This window comes from Asparagus officinalis, chromosome 8 (genome assembly GCF_001876935.1).
Source record: "Asparagus officinalis chromosome 8, Aspof.V1, whole genome shotgun sequence".
In the NCBI taxonomy this organism is placed as follows: Eukaryota; Viridiplantae; Streptophyta; class Magnoliopsida; order Asparagales; family Asparagaceae; genus Asparagus; species Asparagus officinalis.
In genome coordinates this window covers 113860226-113884487 of record NC_033801.1, presented here as the reverse complement: position 1 = coordinate 113884487, position 24262 = coordinate 113860226, and the positions used below count along the sequence as shown (strand labels likewise).

At 33.3% G+C, this 24262-nt stretch overlaps 1 protein-coding gene across 1 annotated transcript in view; it reads right to left on the bottom strand.

Moving 5' to 3' along the window:
- Positions 1670-24262, bottom strand: part of LOC109851440 (phosphoglucomutase, cytoplasmic 1-like) — a 23805-nt gene continuing 1212 nt past the window's right edge. Inside the window, exons 2-18 of the mRNA XM_020421571.1 lie at positions 18315-18396; positions 15108-15163; positions 14379-14492; positions 14228-14290; positions 13007-13126; positions 12819-12919; positions 12338-12397; positions 12142-12241; positions 11890-12047; positions 11728-11823; positions 6773-6836; positions 6607-6688; positions 5359-5534; positions 5157-5233; positions 2708-2840; positions 2062-2178; positions 1670-1969 (exon numbers count right to left, since the gene is read on the bottom strand). Of these exons, the coding sequence (XP_020277160.1) occupies positions 1898-1969; positions 2062-2178; positions 2708-2840; positions 5157-5233; positions 5359-5534; positions 6607-6688; positions 6773-6836; positions 11728-11823; positions 11890-12047; positions 12142-12241; positions 12338-12397; positions 12819-12919; positions 13007-13126; positions 14228-14290; positions 14379-14492; positions 15108-15163; positions 18315-18396 (1671 nt within the window). The 3' untranslated portion in view covers positions 1670-1897. The remainder of the gene's footprint in view (positions 1970-2061; positions 2179-2707; positions 2841-5156; positions 5234-5358; positions 5535-6606; positions 6689-6772; positions 6837-11727; positions 11824-11889; positions 12048-12141; positions 12242-12337; positions 12398-12818; positions 12920-13006; positions 13127-14227; positions 14291-14378; positions 14493-15107; positions 15164-18314; positions 18397-24262) is intronic.

Below are 24262 nucleotides of genomic sequence, written 5' to 3'. Positions count from 1 at the left end.
CTCGCCGAACCACGTAAAATCTGGTGTTGATTGTGTTTGTGCTCTTGTCGAACCACGTAAAATCTGGTGTTGATTGTGTTTGTGCTCTTGTTGGTGTGTTGGTTTATCTCTTTCGGCTATTTGGTTTTGTTGGTGTGTTGGTTTATCTCTTTCGGCTATTTGGTTGGATCTCGGCATAGGGGTTTCTCCCCAACACATATCTCACATATTGAGATTTATCGGGATGAAAGATTGAGCTCCATTTATTAATTAAATTTGATGACTGCACTGATGCATATATTATCTGTACAGATTCAACATTCCATTTGCATGATTTTTTTTAATTGTTGTCATCCACACTACGGATTTCGTGCGTTGTTTATACTGTTTTAAAATATGATTTATAAAGAATGACATGTCCTTATTATCTTCTCATTTTTGTTATTTTTATTTTATTTTATTTTTTTGTGTGAGAGTTGCGTCGAAGTGTTCGGAAAATATGATGAAAGGACCAGGGGGTTTATCATTTGCCACGACAAAAAAGTGGCCGACGTCTTCTAGGTTTTAATAGTTTGTGTTGTATAATACTCTTACCATACAAATTTGCTTTGGATCTTTTCTGTTTATTAAATTTTCTAAGGATCTCTTTTTATATCGTTTGTATGATCTGAATCCAATCCAAAACCGAATTTGCATTATACTCAACCTTTTTTTTTTTTTTTTTTGAATGCAAGATTCTTCACGGCGGCATGAGGAAACCATGGCACCTACAAGTACACAATAGTTCAATCATCAGAAAAACAGAAAACCTTCTAACGTAAACTCTCAAGCCAAAGATATTGCGTTATTTGTCGCCCAAACCTCACTAGCCAGTGCACCTCTCCGTGTGCTTCGCACGGGCACGTGAATGACAAGCGTGCATGAACTTCGAACCTGAAACATCTATATGAGTATTTAAAATGAGGTAAGCATTCACATAAAAAAAGTAGGGCATTTGTTGGCAACTTCAAGCTCAACTATTATAGCGTAAAGTCTTGGTCCCAGTTTGACGAAATAAACTGAACCAGAACATAGTACTGGATTGGTTAGATCAAGCATTCACCGGTTTTCTTAACTATTATAGCGTCAAAAGCAGGCAGATTTCGAGATTAAAGAGAGCATTACTCCTCTCGGCATGGCCTACAGATTCACAGTATGAGAAATATCATAATTTCCTCTGTATACATATATACATACATACGTACATCTCAGCCGCTAAGATCTGAAGAAGATAACATCCTAATTATAAAAAAGGGAGCTAAATTGCACATATTCCTGTCATCTATGCCTCTAGTTTAACTTAACACACCTCAACTAATTTATTAACACCCCTGAATTACCACTTTTAGAGGGATATATCCCATATAACACCCTTCACTTGAGAGTTAAACGGGTGCCAAGAGCTAATAAATTAATTGAGGGATACCAAATGCTACTAGAGGTATACATGAGGGGGTTACGTGCAATTTATCCGGCAAAAACTGACCCATGCATTATTACGGAAACAACAAAGAACCTCACACCTCTAAAAGAGTAGCAGAGGCATGATTGCTGAACAAAAGCTTTCCTATGTACATGTAGCTAGTTTCACCATCACATCTTGAAGCACTCTGGAGGCGATAAAAACAAATTGCACATACGCGTATATCACTTGTTCCAGAAAATTATTAACTTCAGCTTTTATTATATGCTGTTGCATGGACCAAAACCAAAATCGTCAAATCATTAACAAATCACCTTTGAGTGCATAACTTAGCACGTACCTTTGCCTGGATACAAAATCAAAGGACAAGACAGTATATCATAAAGTGTTTACATTATTACTCGCTTTGTGGCACGTACTAATATCTTCACGAAATTTGCTACTCGACTACGTTATTTATGTGATAACGGTAGGGGCAGATCGTCCAGTGAACTCCTGCATCTTTGAAAGTTTCAAAGCCACGTCCACCTAATACAAGTAGGAAGAGCAGCTACCTTAAGAAACTTGCAATTGAAAAGGATCAATGTGAGAAACAAACAATAAATCTGGGGTTTTCTTACAAGAGGTGAAAGTGCGTCTTGTGAGTCTCTCCCAGTCTTTGAAGAGTCCTTCTCGTATTGCTCGATGTAGAGCCTGATGGTTGCTCCTTCAGAGCCAGTTCCAGAAAGACGGAACACCTGGGTTATATAAATGGAGCGTATCAACAATTTGTCCTTAGTTACCCACTCACAAAAAAAATGTTCTTCTGGCTACTTAGATAACGCAGGTTTAATAGCTGAAGAACCACCTCAAACTTGAGAGTGGCCACTAAAATTCTCTAAACTATTCTATTAGCACTCAAGTCCCCTAAATTCCAGAGTCCAGACAACAATGTTTCAAATTTTAAGTTGAGACCTCACGTGGATATCGTGTAATGATAAATTAAAGTTTACCTTCAGTTTTAACTGGAAAGAATAATAAGTTGCTCTAAATTTAAGGCAAAACAGGGATACATAAATTTAAGTTGTTACAATACCATAGTAAGAGGGTGTATCATCAATTACTTAATGAGGGTACTAAATAATGATTTCATCATATGAAATGTTCGACAAGAGAAGAACAGGCGACGAAGGAATTAAAATAAATTCCTATCCACAACTAACTACTGAGCATCAAGTGCAAAAAAGGGTAACGCATTGTTGATTAGCAAGTACTGAATAGATTTACCAGTCGTGAACCGTCCTGGAAAAGATAACGAACACCCTGGTGCTTAGAGACAGAGCCATCAACAGGATCTTTGTATTCAAACTCATCTGCTGCAACAACATCTGCAACATCTGATCTTATTCCATGTACAATCCTGCAACGAAAGGCATACATACAAGTAATGTCATATGATCAGGAATAGCAACTGCTACAATGTAAAATAACTGATTGACGTCTCATCAAGACATGAACGAGGGTTCAGCTTTATGTTTCTAAATTCTAGACAGATGCAGGAATCAATCAGAAAATTAACACAAGAACCACTAATATATGCATGCATGAAAGAAATGGCAGATGAGTTATTCCTGTAATCTCTAACATATAGAACTGGTTCTGGTGGGAGAAATGACAAAAAAAAAAGTAATAGTGAAAGCAAGTCACCTCCCTTAACACTTGATCGGTCTAATGAGATCGAGTCAAGCTTCCAGCAAGGGTAAGAACAGTACAACATTTTGTATTGCTGAGAACTCACTTCAGATATTTACCAGCTAATATAAATACTTGACCTTATCATCTGTGATGAAAAATGCTCTAAGCCTCTAACATGCTTCAGACATGTATTTTGTGTAGAGTAAGATGAGCCCCTTAAGCAAAGACACTTTTGATGATACAATACTTGAAGTTTCCCCATAGAGATATAAGGCTCTCATATTCTGCCTGCCATTGCATAGGATTCCTTTAGGCATACCAAAACAGTCGTATGAACTCCAGAGGGAGTCGGACTATACCACAACTGATTCCAACTAGATTTTTCACTGAAGAAGCTTCACTAAGCAACGGCTTACAACAAGATATCTTAGCTCTACCTCTTTAAAAAAAAACCAACCTTATATGGTGTTTCTACTTTCTCAATTCAAGCCAAGATATCAATATCCCTTAATAGAAAAACTCTTCAAGCTGGAGATGTTTGCCTTCCCCAATTAGAGATGGTACTTCCCCTTCATTAGGTTAATTTTACAGAAAAGGCTTTTCAAGTTTGTCATTGATCAATATTGTACAATCAGAGAGATCATGATAATGCAGACATAAGAAAAACAACCAGGATAAATATCGCCGCCTTTATGAGTTAAGGTCTATCATGCATAATTCTTGCACAGAATCACCTTCATCTTATATGGTGTTTCTACTTTCTCAATTCAAGCCAAGATATCAATATCCCTTAATAGAAAAACTCTTCAAGCTGGAGATGTTTGCCTTCCCCAATTAGAGATGGTACTTCCCCTTCATTAGGTTAATTTTACAGAAAAGGCTTTTCAAGTTTGTCATTGGTCAATATTGTACAATCAGAGAGATCATGATAATGCAGACATAAGAAAAACAACCAGGATCAATATCGCCGCCTTTATGAGTTAAGGTCTATCACGCATAATTCTTGCACAGAATCACCTTCATCTTGGAGAATCAGCTTTCAGGAGCAGATTTTTCTTCTGGGATTTTTTACTTCTATCTTACTTGCTCACTGTATGAAAATTTAGACTCAGCCAAAACACTCTTCCAATTTACCTTTATTAGTGCACTCGCAGCTACATAGACTGCGAAGTATTAACCAAATATGAGATCCTTTATCAGGTTGAACTACGATATCTAGTATGTTATACAGTATATACAATTGACTTCTTGGGGAATTAGTTGATGTATCAGCATCCTATCCCTTTACTGAAAAGGTCAGTGGCAAATGGGCTCTATGAAACTATAATATAACTCAATGTGAACGACCACCATAGTCACCCATAGCCCATAGGACAATGAGCCTAACAATGACGTATTGCGCCTACGTCTCTATTGTAGTTAAAAATCCCATTTCCACCTCAGATTAGGAGACTATCAAAGAACTAACCTCAGTTGGTAACAGTTGTGATGCAATTCAATGCCATGAACATCTGTGTTCACAACAGGAAAAGATAATCACTGGTGTCTGTACTAATACCTAAACACAAATGCAAGCTGATTCTCTTATGAATCTTATTACTGCGGGTGTCTTCTGTTCTTGCTGCAGTCGCACAGATAAAATACTTCACTATCTATATATTAGAACTGTTTTTCCCTGCATCATGGGAAAAGACAAGAAAATTCAGACACTATTTTTATTATCATACATTTTGTCTCCATCTACAAACTACCTATTCACTTAGATGCACAAGTCCTTACCCACGTCAAATGTAGGGGGCAAAAAAAGATGAGCCAATTCACGATTCAATTTGTCATGTCCTTCATCTCCCTCCTAATGAGAGAGTTTGTTCTCTTCAATACTTCATTTCATATTTCATAAAAAAAACTACATGTACATATCGAGCTGATCCCCAAAACAAAACAAGGAAACATCTAAGGTAGCATTCTTCATACAGGGTTTCCACATGTATAATTGTAAACATGAGCTGAAACTTATAAGTAGTATGAATAAAAATCTTACATGTTAACTTCTGGAAGGGTTGATTGTAGTTTGATCAAATATGCCATGAGTTCCTTAGCTGCACCAGCATCAACATTCTGTACATAAAAAAGGAATGGTTTAGGGGACGCTCACAAGTTAAGAAGCAATTATGCATGTGTAAGAAGTAAAGCCAAACATAAACTTGGTGTTTTAGGCACAAGACAAAATTTCACTACTTTACCTCATAGTCATATCGAGTGTAATAGTGGCGACCATAAGTTGCCCAGTGCTGACGAACTATATCTTCCACTGTAACTAGCTTTTTCCCACCAATGTTGTCCTTGTTCTTGAAGGCAAGAATGGAAAGCCAAGCTAAAACAGCCCAAATTCCATCCTTTTCTCGGATATGATCAGAACCTAAAAGAGAGGAGCAAGTGTAATTACCATAATTAGACCCTCCATTTCTGCAACATGATTATTTGGTACACTAAATAGATAAGAAACTAAAGTCGTAGAGAATTTTTCTCGCAACGTTAATGTTTCTACAATAGAATATAATATGATACTGATATTCCATGATATTTTTTTTCTGTGTACTGAGACAGGAGGTTAACTTGAACCAAATTCTAAAGGTAATGCCTTATGTAGTGGATTTGAAATAATTGTTGGAGCTTACAGTTTGTAGGTTATGCAGCAATAACTACTAAATGCTTTAGAAAAAGATACCTTGCAAAATTTTCAGAGTGAAAAATACTATGATCCCTTGAAAAGAGAAGACGATTGAAAGAGGGTGCTTCTATATTGCATATCACTATTGGTTAATGCAAGTTTTCTAAGTTCCTATTTCTCAGATTATTCAACCTTCAATATTTAAGGAAATTGAAATAAAGAGGATCGAAAGAGATAGCCTCCTTCACTTGGAAAACGAGAAGGCTGGAGATGCAAGAAATCACATTCCAGTGCTTGGAAATGAGATCTCACCTCTGAGATAGGAGCTAATTGGAAGTGGTTGTGAGGATAAGAAGCAAAGTAGGCCTCATTCCTGACCCCGGGATTACTGGGTATTCGATACACAACCAGGCAGATACGCGCTAACAAGGGAAATCACACATATCCCAATCAATCCTGACCCCGGGATCATAGGCCCAACAACCCCATGTCATTAGCATATGCTTGTTATAAAGGTCAGGAGTTAGGAATAGATGAATTCTCAGGATTCAAAGGCATTAGATATTAATTGGCAGCATGTTCCCTTACAGTCACTGACCTAGAGTGATCACTGGTCCATGAGAAAAAAAGTATATAATCTTTTGTAACTTTCTTTTAAAAATACATGCTCTTAGACAGGCATATATTTAGTGCCTAACAGACTATCAGTAGCTCTTTTTCTTGGCTTCTTCCATTGACAGCAAACTGTAATATATCAGATTTAACAAATGATTCATGATAAAGACTTGGTGGACGAGATTAAAATTTGAACAGTTTTTACCTGTCCCGAAACTTTCTTCACCGCAAACTGAACAAAGTCCAGCATCCATCAAGTTACCAAAAAATTTCCATCCGGTCGGCACCTGGAAGGGGTCAAAGCTTAGATCAGATGCTTCAGGAACCACTGAACTTAAAAAGAGATATACTCGTTCAAACTAAATACCCACCTCGAAAATTTCCAGGTTTAGATTCTTTGCCACAACATCGAGTGCAGCTGATGTTGGCATGCTCCTGCCAAATGTTGGAAAAAGAATAAGCCATGTGAAATAGGCTGGATAACATCTCTTAAAAGGTGCAAGAAGCGACCCATATTTAAATTAGAGAAATAGAGGAGCATATCAAAATGTAACAGAAAAATAACAAAATATACTGGCTGAACAGGGTATATTCACTGTTTTGAGAACATTGAAACCAAGAAGAGAAGAAAGAAATGAAACCCAAGCACATGAGAAAACTATGGGGAAGCCTCCTGAAACCAAGGATAGTAAGTAATACAAACAGTTGCAGATTCAAACACTATCTACCTACCAAAAGTTGGATTTATAGGCCTAAGACACACATATATACTCAGGACTTTGGAAGAACCACCAGTTTAATAAAAAAATTACAGGAAGGATAAAACGTAACCTACTGTAACCATAACCCTGAAAAGCATATAATCTAACCCCTACCACCCGTCCATCCAAGCAGAGGCAATGACACCCAAAAAAAGAAAAGAAAGAAAGAGAAAAAGAAGAAAGGAATACTGGTCACATTCTTAAAGAAGAATACACATGCAAGAAGAATACCAGCAGTTAGAGGTTCCAATTTTCATACCAACACTCCTTTCTGTTCTCCGAGATTCACAAGCTTCTGAGATTGCATATGCGAGAAACATCGTGATTTTGAAAACTTGTAGTTTTTTATTTAAATACCTTGTAGTTTCTTTTAGAAAATCAACATCTTTGTCCCCTGGGACACTACTAAAGTCGATGTGACTGATTTACTATTATTGAGAGGCTTTGTACTCTGTTTTGCATGTGAACAGAGTCAGAAACTTGATTGCATTCTATAATATGAAATAAACATTACTGATTAAAATTAAAAAAATAGAAACCATGATCAATAATCACTGAAACTTTCTTATCTTAGATCAAGAACTCCTTGACAGCTCTAGATGCCAGACTAATGTGACCAAATTTGTGGTATGCTCTGGTACATGGTAAGGGTAAAGCTATGCAGTAAGTTACATCATAGTAGCAATACTGAAGGGAAGGCTTCATTAGATTGGTATTACCTATTTAAGATCATGGTACACTTTGGGAGCATTTCTGGGGGGCTGTTTAAGCGATTATAAGTTCATCATTTTTGTGCATGTAGATAGAGCAGGGAAAATATATACATTTGAAGACATATAAGACCAAGTATTATGGTAAGAGAAAATGTTATATATTCCATGAGCGGAAAGCAGAATTCTTTAGTTCAGAAATATGATACAATTCTACTGCATTGAACAATCAAAGTTTAAACGACAAACTTTAAAGCCACAATGTGATACGAGCCGCTGAACGAGCACCTTTGATCGCGGAATTATCAAAGGTAGGGTTGAGAAGATAGCAGTAAGAACACACAAAAATTAAAGTGGCGAAAGAAAATACTTTCTCTAGATTATAAAGAATAAAAATTACAAAATCTCTCCCTCACAATCTCACTAGAATAAAGAACAATCTCTCTATTATGTCTAAACCCTAATCTCTTGATTAGAATCTCTCTTTAAAATCCAATCTCTTGTTTAGAAACTCTAAACAATCCCTATTTATATGTCTAACAACGTGGATGGCAATCTCGTAAATGACCAAGTCCAATAGAACTTGGAAAACACGCCAAAAAGGAATCCATATTCACCCATGAACCTGATCCGGTTGACCGGCCTGCTTGGTTCGGTCGACCGGCCATAGAAGTTTTTAACCCTGTAGGCGTGCACATTTTCAGTCGACCGATATTGGTCGATCGGTCGACCAATATGGCCTTGTCGGTCGACCGGTGCCAACCATTCAGTCGACCGACCAGAACTGATTCTTCCATTTCCTGATTCTTCTGTTTTTCCTGCTTTTGGCCTCTTTTGCCACCACCAACGGCTTCACTCACATCTCTATTCTCAAGCTACCATGAGAATCATCTATCCTCAAGCTCCCATGAGAATCGCTAAGCTCCCAAAGTAGAGAGAAGATACACCCGTATCACAATGTAAGTCATGAAAATTGTAAATTAAGTCTATTAAGGAAACAAGAAAGGGTAGGGCATGAATTAGTCACTAGTTGGGTTGCCAATTCTAGCAAACGTAGTAGTGAGCATGGATGCATTTTAAATCATTAGACAAGAACTGGAATGTGGTATGTGAAGGACAGAGTGAATTCGGAAAACACTGTTCCAGACAAAATATCATGTTATAGTACCAACACAAATAATCCTATAGGTAAAGGAAAAAAAGGTAACATTTGTCTACGTATCCAGAAAATAAACTCAATGGAGAAGTACCAACACAAGTGATCTTATAAGGGAAATAAACTCAATGGAGGAGCAAAAGAAAATAAATTTGACAACCCTTAATGGCAATAAACAAAATATATAGTTCAAGAACATTTTTCAGAAAATTTAGCAATTGTATTAAACTTTTCTGGAGCCAAAGTCAACCTGACATCAACACTAGTGCTAAATCAAAGTTAACTCTGAGAGTGCATGCAAGTGCTCTTTTTTGAGACAATAAGACACGATCACACTCCTCCAAACTGAAACACATTATGTTTCTATCGTTGAACTCACAGTTTCAATCAAGTATCCGACAATAGTAAACATTAATGTTTCTCAGATCTTCAGATCAATATTACCCTTACTGATGAATAGCATGACAAATCACAAGAACTGTTTGCACAAACCTATGACTCAAGTGAGTCCATATGCAGATCCACCTTGACCAAAGTGGGGTCATGTGACACCACTTTGGTCAAGGATGGTCACGAAGGACCAATAACCCCTCTTCAGTTTGGGGGTTTCTTAAGTAACTCCCCTTAACTTTTAAAATGCACAACCCCACCCCACCCCCCACCCCCCGCCCGCCCGCGCTGAAAAAAAAACCCAACTTTTGAGATTCTGAAGAAACCTCCTTCAATTTTGATGTTTTGAGAAAACCCCCTAAAAAGTGTGAACCATAATTTCACTAGCAAAAATATCTCTCAATGTAATTTTGTCCACCCACGTGAAAATAACACTGTTAAGGATTTTTTATGAAAGATGTCAAATTTTGATGGGACTTCAGAGAACCCCGAAATTTAAGGAGGGCTTTGTGTAGTTTGGAAGTTAAGGGAGGTTATCCGAGAAACACCCAAACTCAAGGGGTTTTTTTTTATTTATCCACTTAAAAAACTCACCTTTCAATTCAAGTTGATAACATGAGCGTATATTGAGAAAGATGTGTTTGATAGTGTTACTAATGATGCAATTATGTATCTTTTTCAAAAATGAAAACATGTCAAGGGCAACTGTAAAAACTTTTTAATTATCAATTATGTAGTGACACCACTTCTCAGAAATCTGAGATACACCACTGAGTGAATCAGTATTTCCAACCTGTAATGTACTGCAAATTACACTTCTGGTAATTGGGATAAATATCGGGGAAATGCAAAGTTAACACCTAGAATACTAACTTGTCGTTCCCAAAATATGCCAGTCTATATTACCCATTAATAATAAGGCCTCCGAGTTTGTTAAGGTATACAAGTGCTCAGTGTTACCTGTTAAAATATGTAACTTTAACCCTCAACCACCACAACACCACAACTTCAGAGTTTTGGAGCAGAGGAAGGGTCCTTTGACATCGTACTATTGTGTGGGTGAAGGTTCAATTCCCACCGGCCATGTATTTAAAGCGAATTTAAAAACGGTATAGTTGTGCAGATCCAAGTGTTGGCCAATAATGAGTGCTCAACATACGGGACCATGTTAAACATAAAATCATAACCCTCGACCCTTACACTTAGGAGTTTTTGTGTAGTGGAAGGATCACTTGACATAACCTGCGACCATAAGCTGACCCAATAACTTGTTTCCTAATGGCACCTTATTTACTGAATTGCGCATAGATATTAGCCATGTCCATGGTCACATATCATCAGATACGACAGCTGTCGAGGGTAGCAATCAAGCTGATTCCTACCCTCTAACACGAAGACATGACCGTGCATGTGCCTTTTTTATGTCAATGGGCATTAGATAACAAAGCATCCATTTCACTCTTTTGTAAGAAGATATGCCCTGAAGGTGTTCAAATACCAAACTAAAATTTCAAAAAAATATTAACTGATAGACCATGTTTGCATAGGTATGCCTCTCATGCTTAAAAGAAAATATTGTTGTTAGCATATAAAAGTATAATATCCAACCCCTTGCTGCACCTTCAGAGTTTTAGTGTAGTGCCAGAGACTTTAAGATGGCATTAGAGCAACCCAGGTTCGAAGTCTTGTTGGCCACAAACATATAAAGCAAATTAAAAAGAAGATATCGCTCTGTGAATCCAAATTTCGGTCCATCAAAGGACCCACAACTTGCGAGGGCATGTTAAATTATAAAGTTATCACCCTCAACCCTCATCACAACTTTGGAGTTTTGGTGTTGCGGGGTCCTCTAAAATGGTATTGGAGCAACCCAAGTTCGAATCTTGCTGCCATGAATTTCAAAAGCTGACCTTAAAACAAAACTGTGAGACCAAGCTTTGGCTTATTAATAGGCACTCAACCTAGGAGGTGTTAGAATATAAAATTATAACTCTCAACCATTACCACAACTTAGGAGTTTTGTTGTAGTGGCAGAGCTTTAAGAGTTGCGGATGAAGCTAATTCTCAAAAGCAACCCCCTTCACCACCAAATGTTCTTCATCATGCTATTTGTGTTCATCAACATATGTCTTCATCCATCTCCAACCACCAACTGGGATGATGGAAAACCTATATGCTACAACTGTGTGCGCCTTAAAAATCCTCCACCCTTTGTGCACAGAAATGACATAGATTTGTTACATCAATGACACTACAACAAGAATGCAGATATTAAGCAAAATATACTGTAAAGAAACAGAAAAATCTACCTCGCAACACCCTTCAGTCCAGAAGAAAAATAAGGAATGGATTCCACTGCATTGGCAGCAATAATGGCGACGGAATCTGATGGTGTCACAAAAAACCTAAAATAACAAGAAACAAGTTAAATCTGTCATTTACAGTTCTCATACTATTAAGTATGCAGATACCTTTTACCCAGGATCATATTGCGATCTGCATCACCATCAGCAGCTGCGCCAAATTCTGGTGGTTCATTGTGAGAACTTGATTTACCTAATCCCATCCGTGTGACCAGTTCCTTTGCATATGTCAGGTTGGGGTCTGGATGTCCACCTCCAAAGTCTTCCTGTTAGCACAAGTCATAATCAATATGTATTAACACATATCTTAAAACAAACTTAAGCAACAAAATGTAAGCATCTAGAAGCTTCCAAATATACCTTAGGTGTACAATTCAATAGTGAACTTTCTTTTGCACCAAGTTCTTCAACAAAAATACGCTTAGCATATGCTCCAGCAACTCCGCTTAGTGCATCATAACTATCAAAAGTAGGTTGAGCTCACAAGTTCCGGTTCTAACGAGAAGACTCAGGACATGAAATATCAATCTTGGTTAGCTGAGTACAGGATACATACCAGAATGTGAAATTTGGAGATGTAAGCAGTTTCTTGATAGACTGAAAATCAAAAATTTTCCTGAGAAAGAAGTGGAAGAGCAGTTATAATTTCATAATGGAAGTTTGATAAAGTATTTTTTTGACAGCACATGTTTTTGGTCTGACAACATTAGTTATTTTCGTAACACTTGAAATACCGAGATTCAACCACATGCTTTGCATGTAGCATGCATAAACATATGTCTGAGGAGAACAGAAACTACTCAATTCTAAAGAATTAACTTACTTCATCAATTTCACATAATCATCAGCTGAATCAAAAACCTCTACTTCATCAATTTCACATATGTCTGAGGAGAACAGAAACTACTCAATTCTAAAGAATTAACTTACTTCATCAATTTCACATAATCATCAGCTGAATCAAAAACCTCTACTTCATCAATTTCACATATGTCTGAGGAGAACAGAAACTACTCAATTCTAAAGAATTAACTTACTTCATCAATTTCACATAATCATCAGCTGAATCAAAAACCTCTACATCAAAGTTTCCTTCAGGTCCGCTGAAGCTCGAAACGCCTGTCTTAGAGATATCTACCTGCAGTGTTAGCACATATAGATGTTCAGTAATATATGATTTAGGATGAAGTAAATAAGGCCCGAAAACAAGTCAAAGCTTGAGTACATCTGGTAGATCTTCTGCAATGAAGTATTCCTTTATTGTTTTCGTGTTGTCATAAATTTTATCAGTAATGACCTCCGGAGCAGGTCCACCATTTTCCATATTGTATTTGATCCCGAAATCCTGAACGACCAGCATTTCTTTAAATTAAATAATGAAAACAAAGACAATAAGCTATGTAGATAGTAGAATAGTTACAACTCTAAATTAATGAGAACAAATTTGCAAAAGGTAAATTACATAAAAGAGAACAACAAGTTTCTCGCTAGTCTAGAAGAAGTTGTATAGTTAAAACAAAATCAATAGACACTAATTTCCTCAAAAACTCTTTATGAGATTCTTTTTATTGCATTATGTATTAAATATAAATATATTTTGGAATGTTTTTTCTCTAAAAAAGAACTCGATGGTATGATGGTATGTAAAGGGCAGCAATTCCCATATAACAATAAGGACACAAGAGGGGGGGATTCTGAGACAATATGAGGATTTAAATCATAAATATTTGAAATTTATTCAACTGAAAAATAGAACAGAAACTTCTATAGATACTAGGAATAACTGTGTATGAAAAGTCAATTATTTGTTGATACAAGGTATAAGATTCTGCGATTGTTCCATCTAATTTTCAATCTTGAAGAAATTAATGACATAGGAAAATAATGTAAATAGCCTTGAGGAGAAAAATGAAAGGATTCTTCACTGTGAAAGCATCACCACAAGTAACGAGACCCTTGCTTAAATTTCAGCTGTAGGAGTCTTTACAGAAATCTAAAGTTGAAATAACAAGGTTAGAAAACTCAGATCCAATTTGCCTGGATTCCTCATACAGTGATCCTTATTTTGCAGTTTTGACTGCTCCAGTTTAAGTATCAGTTCAGGCATTTATTCATTTACAGATTAATAAAATCTTTATTAATAATTGATAACTTCAGCAAAAAGGTGTCTAAATTGACTTAGTTTTGTCCTCCATTCCTTGTTGGTCAGCAACTACTTGCCCTAATCTTTCTCCCTCCTCTCTTTCTTCACATCCTACACACTTTGCTATATGCTTGTACAAGAGTGGGCCATATATCCATGTGCACGGACATGTTTGCAGTGACTTCACTTTCCCATATTCAATATATATAAAACTTACAAGTAACGAGTGAGTTGGATAGTGAATTCTTTGTGTGTGACTAGATCATTGTTAAAACCGATAATACATCATAAAAGGACACATACCTCATGTGGCCCACCAGGATTGTGACTAGCAGTCAATATAAATCCACCTGACGCTTTAGAACCCTGTGGTTGCCAAAATGGTACATAGATGTTATTTAACATATAATACTTCTCAAAAAGATCAACTCCTGATGTGGAAAGATAATCATACATCTGCACCAACTCTTTCGCGAATGACAGCTGAAACAGCTGGAGTTGAGAGCAAACCATTTTGGCCAATCCAAACACGTCTGACTCCATTTGCAGCTGACATTTTTGTAATAATCTGCCAATGTTTTAAAGATTAAAAGAAACTAGGCATCAAAAGGATGATAAATGAGATAAGATAGTTAACGACAAACATACAAGATTACTGACTGTGATCTTCTGGTGAACTATAGTAATCTCAATGGAGAAGTGCCAAGGAAAATTAACAGTGTAACATAGGCTGATTGAGATAAACAGAAAGGTGAGAGTATGATGAAATTGGCCCATGCATGACCTTTGAACAATCTTACATGAGCAAGTGTATTGGTGGACGTAGGATAGAGAAGGAGAGGTGATTCACAATCAAGAGGCTTTAAAATTGCCCAAAGAATCAGAGGAACTCAAGAGGAATGCTTGAGAGGATGTACAAAATTGTCTCAAATGCGCATAAAATTACAAGACAACAGTATTTATGATTTATAAATAGCAATCATGATTGGAACTTAAAATTTTTTAAATTATAGTGATTATAATTTATAAAAAAGTTGCAAGGGGCAGTTATATAGGTTATTCAAAATAATAACACAAACAAATAAATATCTTGTTTATATTATTTGGAGAATATAACCAAAGTACAGTATACAGCATCAGGAGGAAACAAATGAATCAACAAGCAATGAGAAATTGGATGTACCTGAATGGCATCTTTAGAGAAATATCGACCATCCCCAGAAACAACAAGTGTAGCACCTGCATTATGGACCTCATTTTTAGTTACTAGTTTAACTGAAAGAGTTGTTTTACCTAATATGGAACACCAAATCACCAAAAGATAACATTAAAGATATCACCACGTGCTACAGTAAGTTTACCAAATCCTGATTGCGACAAGCCTACTTACTTTTACCAAGAGATCTTGATAAAGCAGCATACTAGCTAACCATGAACCTATTTGCTCTATTGTACAAGGGGAAAGTCTTATAAATATGATGTTTCATTTAAATGGTCATTTTCGTTTTAACATATCATAGAGATCAAATTTTATATTATGGCAAAATTAGTTACAAGTTCAGTTATAATTTAATTAAACTAGTAGAGACAGAACATGAAGTTGGAGTATAAGTATGAGAAGCATCCCTAGCTGGATGCTTATTTGAATATTGATAGGAAACGAGCACCGCGCGTTCATACAGCAATGTTTTTCTCTATTCATCCTATGAAACGAGTATTATTTAAAGAGGAAGGAACATAGGCAATGAGGTTTCATGACTATCATATTTGTTAGCTATTGGTGTTAGATTTAAATCAAGCAGGCGAAATAACCAGAATAAAAACAGACCCGTTTAAGAAGATCAGTCTGCGTTGCTCGTTTAACCTTACTCATCTATAACCCACCAGAAGCTGCTAACCATATGGTGGATTTGCTGCCCATGTCCTTATAGTCACTCCTAATTTACATATATTTACAAATGGATTATAATTAATGTTAAAGGTCATAGTAGTATGAGCAGTATGAATGCCAATGATAGACTAGACACTTGCACAAACACTTGAGTGGTAAGCCACTAATCCTCTTCAAAATAAATTGGAGCTCATAAGAAACAGAACTCTGCAGAAATATAATTCGCAGATTGGTAAAAGAAAAGTTCAAAGTCTTTTTAGCTTTCATTACTGAAAAAAAACCCAGAAAATTTTTCAAAATGGGGAATGTGCTAAGGAGAAAACAATGAAATACACACACAGATTCATGCAGGTAAGTGCTTAAGCATCCATGATTTTATAAATGCAAGTTTCTCATATAATCAATTTTGAATCGTTTAATAATGGCTGGATATTAAGTAAACAACTAACATAAGCAAATAACTTTTCAGACGTTCTGCAGGATTAAATATCAGAATAATAAGGGTGACTCCTTAGTTCCATACATTTACAAGGCCAAGACTGAGAGACAAAGCTCTCTACTCTTCTTTCTTGTTTTGAACTCAAAGGAGGCACAAACTGAACTACTTTTCTTGAGTTAGGAAGCTTTCTCTGTAAAAATTCCATTCTCATCAACATGGAAGAAAATGATAGAAAGGGAACAATTGACATAGCTAACCAAAGATTTGGAACCAATGCAGTGCAACCGTGCAAGCACATAACTAAGGACAAATCCAGCCTACTTGGTGGTTAAAAGACATAAGGTTCTCTTGCTAATTGACAAATCCTCTGAAGATTGCACGTATTAAAGATTCTGTCCACAGGGGACAAGACACTGAAGATATACAGAAATTAAGGGTTAACTTGGACATGGCACACTTATATAGGCTGAGAAGTACAAATGTAAAAATTCTAATTTCAAGATGAACTGAGATACTTTGCATATAAGATATAAGACAGCAGCTAGAATGATATTTGGGGTGCAATGCTGCATGCGTGTGGTTACGGGTACCGGTACAAGTACATAGCAAATTTGTAAAATGTAGGTATCGGGAATATATAATATATATAATATAATATATATATGATTATATTATATATATATATTATATATATATATATATATATATATAATAATATTATATATATATATATATATATATATTATAGTATATATATATATATATAGGTGAAAACTTGTGTCAACTTAAGTGGAAGGGAATTATGTGTCCCAAAGTTTTTAACCATCATATTGCCTAGGGATCCATGTTTTATATAAAAGGTGTTTTATATTAATAAATGTGTGGCTACAAACTTTGGTGGATATCAACTTAAGTTGATAGGAGTCTTGCTCTATATATATATATATTATATATAATATTATAATATATATATATATATATATATATTGTATATTGGAATTAATAATTTATATGAGAACAAGGATAAGAATTAAACTTCCTATAACATTTTTATGTTTCTTTTACTATGTAAAAATCACTAGTTTTTGAACTAAACATCCAAACGACTCTCCAAAATCATAGTTCGGAACATGACATGTGTCTAACGAGTTTCAAGAAGTGGATTTGAAGTGTAGAATATATGTCCAAAAAATGTATAACTAGTGTTATAAATTAAAACATGTAGTGTATAATTGACTACATGCCCAAATAGATATACGCATATATGCAAGGAGTGTCTAAGGAGTTTGGTTATGGCTGTATGGCTTCAGATTAGAAGTGCCTAAGTAATATGGTTGAGGTGTGATGAAATTTGATGCCATTTTAAAAAGCTTTCATATGAAATCGGTTGGCCAGTTAGATATTGCTTTTACTCTAAGTAAGATAATTGTAACGTCTCAGTTCAAGTTCTGTCAGTAAGTGGATAATATTTTTTGATATCTAGTTATTGGATTCAATCTTTTAAACCGGCAGGTCTCAGTGCAAGTTTTTATCAGTAAGTAGATAATATCCTTCTAAACTTTAGTTATTGGATTCAAATTTTAGAGTGTCAAATTTTTTTCTCTGGATTAGTGAAGTAAAATATCAAAGAAAGCTATTGCAACAGATATAATAACCACAGGCATAATAACCACAATTTCACTTAAAATCTAATAACAGCAAATTCTATGATGGGAACACTTGCATCAGGAAAACAAAAAGCATGGAAGATACAAATATTATGAATAAACAAAATAAGCAACCCAACATGCAAATTTAGACATTGCATCATTTACATTATCTACATTATGCACAGTTTCAGGTAGAAGGGCACATGAGTTTAGCATTCCATGTCATTTTGATCCAGCAAGGCATCAGAAAATATTGCCATCAGCCGAGACAACTCTAAGATTGTTGCCCAAAAACTTATATATAGTTAATTCCTTCAAATTATTGCATCAGGTTTTTCTCACCCAAAAAAAATCAATGCATTAATATCTTTGACAACAAAGAAATGAAAAAAAATGGAGATCAGTGCTTACCTTTTACTCTGTCAGCAGAAAGGGCATTAAACGTTGCCTGGACAAAGTTATGCAGATAGTTGGGTTGCTTGAACACTACCACCTGAAAAAAGGGAGAAAAAAATCAATACTTATACAATTGTAGATCAACTGAAACAACAAAGACCTAATAGAAAGGTTGACAACTGCAACCAAACCCTCCCATTTTAAAAGCACATCAGGTAGAAATAAGAATTTCCTGTCCAAGTGATAGCGAGACGCTCAGTTTATGTATGAACCCAAAGCTATATGTGAGCTATTATATCTTACAGTAGATTCAAATGTGAGAAAAAATGACATGGAAACACACAAAACCAATGCAATGATACTTTCTACTATACTGAGTAAAAATGATTTCTCTACTGAACTGATATAACAACAATATTTTAATGACCAATATGATTTATTTTAAGATATTATCAGATAAGAGCAATACATAATAAAGCATATAACTATAGAAGTTCATCGCAGATCTTTGTGTTTCTGATCATCATTAAGCGTAAGGAACTGTCTGTCTTCAAAACTGGATAACAAAAAGAAACTTCTTTTTTATCCTGTTATATAGAAACTCCCAAACACTTTATCAAAAGATGTAAATCATTTGGAGGAGTGCTTCTGCAGTGCGATTGTAGAATACCTGTGAAATTTAAGGAAAATTTCTATCGAACAGTTATGAAACCAATAATGCTTCATGGATCAAAATGTTGGGCAACTAGAACACACAACATGTGTAAAAATGGATGTATCGGGAAATGAGAATGTAACGATGATCTTATGGGTATACACAAAATGATAGGTTTATGAAATGAGTGCATTTGCTGGAGATTAGAGGTTGCTCCTATTTAGAATAAAATGTGAAAGAACTGGTTGAGATGGTTACGTCGTGTACAATGGAGGCCTCTCAGTACAATGGTCTAGAAAAGTGATAATATTATAGTTAATAGGGCAAAGAGATATAGAGGTAGACCCAAAAAACTAGGTTGGAAGCAATTACAAAGAATATTATAACAGATAATGTTACAGAGAAGATGACACAAAAATAGTGAATGGAAGAATAGGATTTATGTAGCCAACCCCAAAAATTTGGTATAAAGGCTTTGTTGCTGTTGTTGTTTATATACCTCCATTTTACTTCCCTCGTTGTCTACTCTATCTTAACAAATTGTTTTATGATTGATCAAGCATTCTTTTATTAAAATTGAATCAAAATGTTACTTACATTTAAGTAAAGTTTTAAAGATCACAAGTTCAATCTGAAGAAAATTGGACATATACATATACATATACATATACATATATATGTGTGCATATACATATGTATATATACTAGTATAGCATACCTGCGATACACGTAGTTATACTCGTTGTTTTTTTTAACTCAAAGGTGCCATCCGAAGTATTTAAGAAAGAAAAAGAAATGTGTTCCATGATTTTTTAAAACTAAAGGATCACAATACATTTAAATTATAGAACTTTTCTACAAATTAAAAGAATTTTCAATTTTCAATTTTTAACCAATTTCGGATGGAAATAAGGCTTAGTTATTTTTTAAGTATTTGGTCATTTCAATCATGTTAGCTTTTTTTTTTTTTTTTTTTCATATACATTTAAATTATAGAACTTTTCTACAAATTAAAAGAATTTTCAATTTTCAATTTTTAACCAATTTCGGATGGAAATAAGGCTTAGTTATTTTTTAAGTATTTGGTCATTTCAATCATGTTAGCTTTTTTTTTTTTTTTTTTGCATGAGTTTTTGAAAATCTGTAACTTTTTATTCATAAAATGATACAAAGTGATAATTTTAAACAATTTAAAGCAAAATGGCACTTTTGGATGATATATATATAAAAAACCAAATATTAAAGAATGACAGGATGAGATACACTTCATAAAATAAACAAAATAATTGTTTGAGCTCATAGTATAAGTAATATGCAAATTTGAAAGATGTACCCACATCAAAAAATTTCTTCTCTTAAATTTCTTCATAAACACATATTCCTCACTCCTTTACTAATTATATTCCTTTTTGTCTTAGTTGCATAGAAGGTAAAAAATATTTAAGAGAATTAGAAATTTTAATGCATATTTAGGGAAGTTTATTTTCTAGAGTCTAAAAAGAATAATTTCAAAAATGGGCTTACAGGCCTAAAAGAAAAAGAACTTCTAATTATAAATATGTACCATATTAGCTTCTATACCGAGTATAATATACAAACCAAGGCTGCGTAGACATTCATATTTACGTTCATATCTGAAGAGGAAATAGCAAAATTTCTCAAAATTATAGTTAAAACCAGCATGAGTGAACTAATAATGCATATCTAATGCATTCATATCTGATAATGCATGATAAATGCGTTCATATTCTTATTTTATGTATACAAACCAAACTAAGGGTAAACATAAATTAAAAAAATCACATGCATTGATATGCTTAGTTTGCTTCTAAAAAATACATCAATAGTTATGCAATTCACGTGATCGATAGCCTTTTTGAGGTCCTAAACGGGATTGTCGAAGATGCTTATATAAGTTTGGAGGGGCAAACTAATATACTCTCAACTGTCGAGTTCCATTCGTGAGGGAGATGGACTTGATTCTTGAGGGTTGTGAGATGTGTAGGTTTTTCTTCTTTCTTCCTCATCTAAATTTTGATTATGAATGGAATTTTGGTTGGTGAAATTTAATAAGATTTTGTTATTTTTCATAGTGATCGGTGGGTGATGAATAGTTGCAACATTTTTCATCATTATTGTGAATAAAGTTATATTTAGTGTCAAGAGTTAGTGGTTGAATGTTGTGAGTGAGTGGTTAACAAAAATTTGATGGTCATAAATATAGAGGTTATGAAAATTTGAGTATGCATGTGTCACCATGTATGTGTGAATGGATGGATGTATAATCAATGGCTATGTTGTAAAAAATTGAGTATTTGTATGTTTTATGTATGTATGGACAGATATGTTGGAGGGCATTTAGGGAAGAAATGTTTTAACACAACAATCCACTTTTATAATAGTATTAGATGTGTATATATACACATAAAAGTTATCGATAACGGATAGCATCGCGTAGTGATGAGGCATCACTAAGGCGATTTGGGGCTATTGCGGCAAAATAGCGATAAAAAACATAAAGTCTAATAGCGGTCTTACTTAAATATATATAGCTATTCAAAACAATAAGAAAAATTAAAGAAAATTTTAGAAAATCTAAAAGTACATATTTGATGATTTAAAAAGATCCTAAATATGAAATAGACATGTAACCGACACGGGAGGAGTCAAAGAGTCGTCGTCTTCAAGAAGATGAGCTGAGCGATGAGAGAAATGCAGTAGGAGGGCTCACGGCGAAAAGATGTGAGAGAAAGTACTGAAGGAGGTGCCTGAGGCTGTGCGAGGCGGCAGGAATATGCCAGAAATAGCGGGAGGCGGTGGTGGATTAGGTTTAATTTTTTAAAAAAAAAGTCAAACTGCTTTTAACTAACGGTCAAAAAACGAATTTTGCTCACAATCGCCTGCTATTCACTGTTATGGTGCTCTATTGGCCGGTTTTGTGAGCGAAAAACGTATTTTCCGTAATATGTCACCGCTATTGGGCGATAACATAGTAGGAAAGGACCGCTAACGCTATTAGCGACGCTATTTACCGTTATTTATAATAGTCATATATATGTATATATATAATCTTAAGACATATCTAAGATCTTGACTGAGACCCGCAACACCATCAGACATCATGTCACTTCCATAACTTTAATAACTTTAATCGGCAGATCAAACTACCTAAAATTTTGCATAACTAGCAACCGCCAATAAGTCTTCTAAAAGAATGTTAAAGCTATAATCTCATGATAATCTCCTTTAATGAGGGCACAAGTTTCACACCTAACAACATGCAACATCTCACATAGAAATGTTAAAATCAACACTGGTTTCACTTATTTTGATCAGTAATTCTAACCTCAGGAGGGTTATTGGTTGTGACAAGTTGGGGCTAAGTGGGATAATTATTCTAATGGAATAATTTTATCCCTTTGGGATATTTTGAGTGGTGTAAAGTGGAATAATTTAGGATAATAGGATAATTTAAAGCTTTAATTTGACAATTCATGTCAGATAATTGATGATTTGACACCTTATTAAAGTACAATATTTATCTATCAATTAAGTCTAAATTAATTAACCTAATTAGTTTAGTATATTATTTGGTATGTTATTATAATATTATACATTATTTTAGTTTATACAAAAATATAATATATTATATTATAATTACTAACTAATTATAACTATATTTAATGTTATTAATTAATATAATATAATATAATAATATATTATATCAATTAGTATAACATAATATATTATAATAATATGATATATTATATAATAATTGATAAAATGTACAAACAATATATTTAATATAATATTTCAATAATATAATATTTAATCAAATATTTGAATATTTTGTTTAATTTAATATAAAATTATTTAAAATATTATATTATTAAAAATATATTATTTTATTTTATGATAATTACTATGATTTAAATAGAATAATTGATGACATGGCTCTTTATTAAAATATAATATTTATAATAACCATAATATACTATTAATAAGTTCATATTAAAAAAATATTATTAAATGATATATTATATTATATTAATTCTATATATATATATATATATTATCATACTTTAATATATAGTACATTATTATAATTTTATTACAGTAATAAAATATTATTTAATATTGTAACTACCATAATATTGATAATATATTTAAGACTATTAATTAATATAATTAAGTATAATAGAAAATAGTAAATTATTATATAATAAATTATATTATATTATAGTTAATATATTATTATAATAAATATATAATATTTCAATAATATTATATTTAATCAATATTTGAATATAATATTTCAATAATATAATCATTTATCAAATATTGAATTATTTTGTTTAATTTAATATAAAATTATTTAAAATATTATATTATTAAAATATATTATTTTATTTTATGATAATTACTATAATTTAAATAGAATAATTGATGACATGGCTCCTTATTAAAATATAATATTTATAATAACCATAATATACTATTAATAAGTTCATATTAAAAAATATTATTAAATGATATATTATATTATATTAATTATATATATATATATTATCATACTTTAATATATAGTACATTATTATAATTTTATTGCAGTAATAAAATATTATTTAATATTGTAACTACCATAATATTGACAATATATTTAAGACTATTAATTAATATAATTAAGTATAATAGAAAATAGCAAATTATTATATAATAAATTATATTATAATGTAATTAAAATATTATTATATTAAATATATAAACACTGTTATAAAACAATATTATATATCATAAAAATACTATAATAATATTTTTATTCTAACTAATAAAATATATATTAAATAAAATAAAGTAATATTATAATATATGAAATATTATTAACCAATATGTAATAATGATATATAATAATCCTATATTAGATAACATTATATAATATTTTATTATCTTACGTTATAATAGAATTTTATAATATAGTATAATTAAGATATATTATATATCATAATACAATTAACATAAATTAGATAATTAATAAATTAGTGCTTTAAAATTATCTAACTTTCCTCATGATTGTCCCAAAGTTAAGAATGTGGTAATTTTTAGAGGTTGAGACAAAAAATTTGTATAGAAGTAAAATAATTTTGGGAAAAGTAGGGGTAATTGTCCCAATCTCATTGTCTCAATGAATAACACATTAAAGTGAAATCCCAATACCATTGTCCCAATGAATAACAGCATAAAGTAAAGTCCCAAAAATTATCCCACTTACCCTTAAATTACACCAACCAATAAGTCCCCCTTGGCTTAC